This window comes from Priapulus caudatus, unplaced genomic scaffold (assembly GCF_000485595.1).
Source record: "Priapulus caudatus unplaced genomic scaffold, Priapulus_caudatus-5.0.1 Scaffold2055, whole genome shotgun sequence".
NCBI classification, from domain to species: domain Eukaryota; kingdom Metazoa; phylum Priapulida; class Priapulimorpha; order Priapulimorphida; family Priapulidae; genus Priapulus; species Priapulus caudatus.
The window spans coordinates 35,414-43,263 of record NW_014579116.1 but is presented as its reverse complement, the minus strand read 5'-3'; the positions used below and the strand labels follow the sequence as shown (position 1 = coordinate 43,263).

Below are 7,850 nucleotides of genomic sequence, written 5' to 3'. Positions count from 1 at the left end.
GTGGATGTGTGCGAGCTTGAGTGTATGTGTGCGTGCGTGCGTGGGTGAGTGCGAGCATGAGTGTGAGTGTGCGTGCGTATGTGTGTGCGAGCGTTACCTCGGACATGAGCTTGAAGACGGCGTCGTCCTTCTCTCTCAGCTGCTGCAGCAGCCGTGTGTTCTGCTCCTGCATGTCCTCAAACGCCTGCCCCGTCAACTCCATGTCGCTCAGCAGTGCATCCTCCTCCTGTCGTCACGGCAACCAACGCATCGATCAGTCGTGGCATGTGCACGCCATACACACACACACACACGCACACGGACGCACGCGCACATCATAGACACATACATAAACACTCACACAACGCATGCATGCACGCTTATACCCCCGTCACACTGGACGGCGACCATCCGCGACCGTACGGCGACCAGAAAATGTACAAGGTCGCCGGCAAACGTGAACNCGTGCATCGCAGCGCCCGCGATGCGTTGTGCACGGTCAACACTGCAGCATGTTAGTCTCTGATCTACTAGGCTTAGATACAATAATCTCGGAAAAATGGCCTAAATATCCTTCCGGATCATCTCCAAAAATCTCTAATGATCTCAATTGTTTTCTTATTCTAAAATCCCAAAATTTTGATCTAAATATCTCAGTATCTTGAACGTAATGTCTATTTATTAAACATTATTTAATTTGTGGCGAAAAAGCGCAATACGAATTATATTTATAAATTTATAAAAAAAAAATAAATAATATAAATTAATTTCTATCAGAAAAATGACAAACTCATTCGCTTACAAATCCCTTAATATTTGAGGAAATTGTGTTTTAATCTTCTAAATTATATAAGGATATTTCTAAATATCCGATTTAATTACTAATATCCGACAAACTTCTAAATATCTAAAGCTATCGGGGATATTTATCTAAGCTATCTACCATAGCTGCTAACAAGCAGGCTTTCCAGAGACTGCGCATTCGTTGTACTCATGATCAGCAGGTTGTTGCGGAGGATGGAAACCAATTGTCGATCACAATTAACCGTATCATTGCTCGAGAATGTAAATTTTCAGTGTCCGCAGCATTTCATTGTTATACTAAACTCAACTAAAGTTAGACACGGTCACGAGTTAGAGATCCTGACCTGTCGCTGCCTTATTTATAATAAAACCTTGTAAAAATGACTGAAGCTGTTGATTTGCATTGTCTGTGGATAATACGACCAAAATGAAACAATGCAAGGCATACTTGACAGGGGCGTAGCTAGGGTGAAATGGATGTGTACGCAAAATTAGGCTGGGAGGTCTCTGCACAGGGAAATTTATTTTTTGGGGAAAAGTGTAGATGATCGGATGTTTTGGGCACTTTTGGTAAATCAGGTTTACAGCCATTCTGACTACGACAATTATCTTTTATAGTAGACTATTCTCTTATGTAGCGTGTAGCGGCGGTGCGTGTGGGCGCCACAGATCTGTGGTGCGTGCTCAAACACACACCTAACTCATTGCAAATCATATCACATCCGGCATCACGTTCCTCTCGCGCTTCTCTCGCGTTCATTATTCAATGCCAGTGCTGTAACAGTGGGGAACAATTTCTAGTCTGACTGAGCTCTCATTCGGGTTCCTTCTCTTCTCTTCATTCTTTCTCTCTCTCTTCCTCGCCTCTCTTGTTCTCTCTCTCTTTTCTCTATTGTGTATCTATATTCTTGCAGGCTGTGCCATATTTAGTCTTTGCACTCGCAACAATCTGTGCCTTGCGTTAGGCATGAATTACAATAAGGTCTGCTCTCGTCTAACCACTCGTGAAATGTTTACACGCTCTAACAACAAATTCATAATATCGTCTCTCAATGACGTCCCGTTTACGCTTCACACATCTCTCCTAGCACCCTCTCTCCGCTCTTCTCCTATACCCGTGACTGCTCATCTCTGTAAGCTCTCTAACGCCCTCGCGCCCTCTCGATCTCCCCTCTCTCTCCCTCTCCTCAAAACTCCCTTAGCGTCCTCTCATCTCTCATCTTTTCTCCTCGCCTCTCTCCTCCTTTCCCTAACTCTCTGACAATAAATAACTGGCTTTGTTTCCTCCCGCCAACCGACCGTATTTTTCTTGGTGAGAATGATGGATGTATACAAGCTTTTAACTGCGTGCATCTGCGTGTTTAGTCGGTATGGTAGCTACGCACTCCGTATCAATGGTATGGCGGATATTTTTAACGGTGTGCTGGCACGACGATGCATTCTATACACACACATCAGAATTGCTAGGCTTGATTTATTTTGGTTATATTATATATGTCTGCCGGGCGATAAACAATATATATAATAAGCTTCACCAGCTATAACCTCATGTCAACTATAATATCCACAACGCCTAGCTACCAACGCAGGCACACAACGTGACTTACCACGTCGAGAGCTCCGCGCGTACGCGCACGCGCACGGCACGCCGCCGGACGCCGCAGCACTCGGCTCGGCCGCCGCACACCCACAGGCACGACGACGCTGAGTCATAGTCGTAGACATTTAGCAGATGACGTCGTGCCTTGCCTAACTTGCCATCGCCATGACGACGCAACATTTGCTCAGCAACAACACACTGTCGTGGCCATCGTGGACCGTTCTGAACTTCTACTGTACGCGATCGTTGCTACTAACGTCGAATCGTTGACGACAAATCTGCAGAGGATTTACATGCAGGTTTTAGCACTGAACAGTTCCGCGTGACAGTGCGATGTGGAGCGCGTTGCCACCTCCGCCACCACGGCTCTCACACGAACACCCGTCTACGCCGGCAAATCTACCGTCTCGCTGTTTCACACACTCAGGCCGTTTGACTCCGGTAAGCGAGGCTCCCTCGCTCGCTCGCTCGCTCGCTATACCACAAACACGATGCTAGACGATCACGATTCACCCCACGGTTAGCAACGGCAACACCACCAAAGTTCGTTAGTGCAGTTCTCGCGAAAGATACGAACAACCAAGGCCATTAACACATCGCGTGTCGGCTCCGGCACACGCGGGACCGAGTCCAACCTTCACAAATTCGTTTTTTCCGGACATTTTTCCACATATATATATACAGAATTATTGATATCGCGAGACAAGCGAAGCATTGAAAGAATTTTACAACCGAGCATCTTACGAGATGACAGCTTTAACTTTAAGACATTCTTTAAGAGAGTTTTTGTCCGCCCAATAAAACTTTTATTGGTATACACACAGGTGGCTCCATCTATCGATTCCAGCCAGGCCAGTTCGTACTGGCCACAGCTTACTCGAATCTAGAGATCAAAGCCAATGGTCAGTTACAGGACATACAAACTATACAGTTTCATGAGTATAGGATCGCGTGGCCGAGCTGTGAAGGCAGAAGGCTAATTGTGACGGCGCAAACTAGCGCCACCTTGTGTGTGAATCGTGGATCACAGCGTGGAATGTCCACGCTGGACATTGGTTGTAACAGACCAGGGAGGGTAACACATAGTTTATCCAGCCTCGCTCTACCTATCCTAGGTGTGGCTTGAACCCACGTCGCATGCATATGCCTACTGTGCGTACCCTGTGGGTAAAGCCCACGTGCGTACGCTGTGGGTACCCCATAGGTAAAGCTTGCTGCTCAGGTGTGCAGGCATACTGCTGTTGCGTCAGCCAGCCATTACTCAGCCATTACCAGGGTGACAAATGTCCTGCTCACGATACGTTGGTCACATATACATACGTACTTATACATATGTGTGGTCGCGCGAGTGTGCGTGATTGTGTGTTTACACGTGCGTGCGTGCGTGCGCGAGTGCGTGCGTGCGTGCGTGCGTGTGTGTTTGTGTGTGTACCCCTAATTGCACCTGTGTCAGGTGTAGAACTTCTGATTACTTGTGTACAGGTGTATGTAATCATGTCCTGGATGCGTACTGTCCTGAATGTAGCTGAGCAGCTTGTAAGTGTGCCTGCATTTAAATGTACAGGTGTATGTAGCCCTGTGTGTGTGCGCGCTTCTACAGGTATAACGTACAGCTGTAATCAAGCCCTGACTGTGCGTGTTTACAGGTGATTTGCACCTGTAATCAAGCCTGTCTATGTGTGTGTTGTCTACAGGTGACTTACACGTGTAATTACGCCCTGTGTGTGCGTGTCTACAGGTGACTTACACGTGTAATTACGCTCTGTGTGTGCGTGTCTACAGGTGACGTACACCTGTAATCAAGCATACAGGTGCCTCATGCTTGTGGAGTCCCAGCTCGATGAAATGACGATGATGAGTCTTCTCAACTAGAAGGAGCCAACAGCCACAACAGGCATACACGCTCACCACTACCACTGTGAGGGCTTGTGCGTCACACTGCTGTAGTGTGAATGCCGAATGGTGACGATGACACCTGTATGATTTTCAGCTGTATGCGTAGCTTTATTGTACCCGCGTGATCAGTGACGTGTTCAAAAACGGGGTTGTGACGACAGCCTGTAGGCTGGTCTGTACGCGTGGGTAGGTGCTACATGAGCCCAGCAGAGGCAGCAACAGCAGCAGCAGTAGCAGCGGTAGCAGTGGCAGTGCCAGCAGTAGCAGCAGCAGTGGTGGCGGTGGCAGCAGCAGCAGCCGCAGTATCAGCAGCAACAGCAGCAGCAGCAGCAAGCAACAACAATAACAATAGCGACAGAAGCAGCAGTAGTAGCAGCGGGCTCGATGTATGAGTTTGTTCCTTTGAGACCGGAGGCTAGAGGGCCCCACAGGTCGCGACCATCTCGGCAGTTCGCTAACCGTGTTTCCGGGTCGCTTGGTGTTGCGTCATTGGCCGCAGTGCACTCGGCACCTGTTGTAACCATGGTAACGGCCATCGCGTGAGTTGCACGACTGTGGTCTGTGCCTCCAGTGTGATTGTTGTCTCTGTTGATGTAGCCATGGTAACGGTTGCCGCGGGCCGCTGCTGTCAGATGCTTTAGACACACCTGGCGAGGGTTCAAGCCACACCTAGGACAGGTAGAGCGTGGCACACACCTGGCGAGGGTTCAAGCCACACCTAGGACAGGTAGAGCGAGGCACACACCTGGCGAGGGTTCCAGCCACACCTAGGACAGGTAGAGCGTGGCACACACCTGGCGAGTGGTCAAGCCACACCTAGGACAGGTAGAGCGTGGCACACACCTGGCGAGTGGTCAAGCCACACCTAGGACAGGTAGAGCGTGGCACACACCTGGCGAGGGTTCAAGCCACACCTAGGACAGGTAGAGCGTGGCACACACCTGGCGAGGGTTCAAGCCACACCTAGGACAGGTAGAGCCGGTGGAAGTCGTTGGCGCCGAAGCCGGCGTTGCACTTGGGGCACTTGCGCTGCCGCGTGTCGTAGCGCGTCTTGATGCACTCGAAGCAGAACACGTGGAAACACTTTGTGAGCACGGCGTCCTTCATCTTCGTCTTGCACGACGGGCACGTCAGCTGTTCCTGTGGATGCCAGAGAGTAGAGACACGCAGACGTCAGTCACACGCACACACACACGTGCGCACGCATGCTCACAGACGACAGACAGACAATACATACATGCGTGTGCCTGTGTGGTTATTTGTGCATGTTGAACGCACTGCACGCACGCACTGCACACACGCACGCACGCACGCACACACATACAGACAATACACACGCACGCATACACAGGCTACATGCTGATGATGATATCTACAGCAATATCTATAGTTTAAGCCGTTATCTATGCGAGTTAAAATCTTGACCCTCGAAGTTCGTGACAAACTGACAAGGCTACGGTTGAAGGCGTTATTAGCTGAAGGATTAGTTTAGTTTTCTCCTGATAGGTGGCACCACCTACCTGTAATCCCTGATCTCCTCTAACAGAACTTCGTCTGCACTGCTGGCCAGCTCCATCTTCTTATGCCGCTCTAGCTTTCTGCGCAAACTCACCAGCTCCTCCTGGTGGGCACAACAGAAACACATTGAGGAGCGATTCCAGCTTCAAATGTGGAATGTCAAACTAATATACCGGCACATCAGATGCAAAACGTTAGGGTTATATGGAAAAAAACTACTATCAGTTAGGTTACCAAGAACAGAGAGAACAAATTCGTTCTGCAATCGCTGATTTATTTTCTAACGTTGAGATTATGTTTACCTTCTTAGCTGCCCATGCTTATCTCGTTTTTCCCAAATACAGCCCTCAATGTATATCCTGTATCATCCCCACTACACGTGTCCGCCCGCGCTCTCACCAGCACTACCTCCCTACCTCTCTCTCACTAGTGTCATTCCTCCCACCCCTCTTACTGATGCTCCTACCTCCCCCTCACCCGCCGCCCCCTACCTGTATGCGCTTGTTTTTGAACTGCTCCTGCTCGAGGGAGCTGCTCTTCTTACCGCCGCTCCCTACCCTACCCCCCTCAGCGGCACCCCCTACCTGTATGCGCTTGTTCTTGAACTGCTCCTGCTCGAGGGAGCTGCTCTTCTCGGCGACGGCGAGCTGGGTCTCGCGCAGCTGTGCGACATACTTGTCGAGGTGCAGCTTGAGGTCGGCTGCAGACTGCGCGCTCTCTATTGCCTTACGCTTGTGCATCTCCATCGCCTGCTGTCGCAGACTGCAGCAGAGAGAGAGAGAGCATGTGAGAGAGAGAGAAGGGGAGGGAGGGAGGGAGGGAGGGAGGGAGGGAAGGAGGGAGGGAGGGAAGGAGGGAGAGAAGACTGCGCGCTCTCTATCACCTTACGCTTGTGCATCTCCATCGCCTGATGCCGCAGACTGCAGCAGAAAGAGAGAGAGTATGTGTCCTCACCTCCTCTCACCCCTCTCCTCATACCAACACCTTTTCCCAACCTTCTTTTCATGCCAACACCTCCCTTCACCTCTCTCCTTCCATCATCACCTTCTCTGACCCCTCTCCTCACTCCATCACTGTCTCTCACCCCTCACCTCACTCTATCACCCCTCTCTTCACTCCATCACCTTCTCTCACCCCTCTCCTCCCTCCATCACCCTCTCTCACCCCTCTCCTCAATCCATCACCCCTCTCCTCACTCCATCACCTTCTCTCACCCCTCTCCTCACTCCATCACCTTCTCTCACCCCTCTTCTCACTCCATCACCTTCTCTCACCCCTCTCCTCCCTCCATCATCTCTCTCCTCACTCCATCACCTTCTCTCCTCCCTCCATCACCTTCTCTCTCACCTGAGTTCCTTCTCGAGGGTGGCTAGGTTGTTCTGCAGCAGCTGCTCCTTCTCCTCCAGCTTGCGCACGACCTGATTCTGCGCGTTCACCTGATGCTGCAGCGTTTCCACCTGGTCTATAATCATGTCCTTCTCCTCCTTCAACAGCTTGTGTATCTGGTTCGATTTGATCCGCTGCAAGCGAGACGGCGCGAGACGCGAGACGCGTGAGACGCAAGACGCAAGACATGTGAGACGCGAGACATGTGAGACACGAGACGTGTGAGTCAAGAGACGCGTGAGACACGAGACGCGAGTTGTGTGAGACACGAGACGCGACATGCGTGAGACGCGCGAGACATATGAGACACGAGACAAAAAATGTACCTAGTTTGCTTCTGTGCCATTCCCGTAAATCGTATGTAGGGTATGTATCCCTCTTTGTTCCAAGGTTCTTTAAAGGTCACTGGTCTTGATAAGCCTGATTTAAATGTAATATTTGCTCCCGTCCCACTCCCAACTTATGCCGTGGTGCCCTAAGATTTTTTTTATTAAAGCGAAGACAACAGGTGTGTGCGTGTATGCGTGCGTGTATGCGAGCATGAGTGTGAGTGTGCAAGCGTTCGTGTGCGAGCATGCGTGCGCGCGAGCATGAGTGTGAGTGTGCATGCGTGCGTGGGTGTGTGCGAGCATGAGTGTGAGTGTGCGTGCGTGCGTGGGTGTGTGCG

General features: G+C 50.5%; 1 protein-coding gene across 1 annotated transcript in view; it reads right to left on the bottom strand.

The window, feature by feature from the left end:
• LOC106818150 (E3 ubiquitin-protein ligase BRE1A-like) overlaps window positions 1-7,850 on the bottom strand; it is a 37,155-nt gene that overhangs the window by 2,086 nt on the left and 27,219 nt on the right. Inside the window, 3 exon segments of the mRNA XM_014822875.1 lie at window positions 5,793-5,900; window positions 6,382-6,559; window positions 7,145-7,317. Of these exon segments, the coding sequence (XP_014678361.1) occupies window positions 5,793-5,900; window positions 6,382-6,559; window positions 7,145-7,317 (459 nt within the window).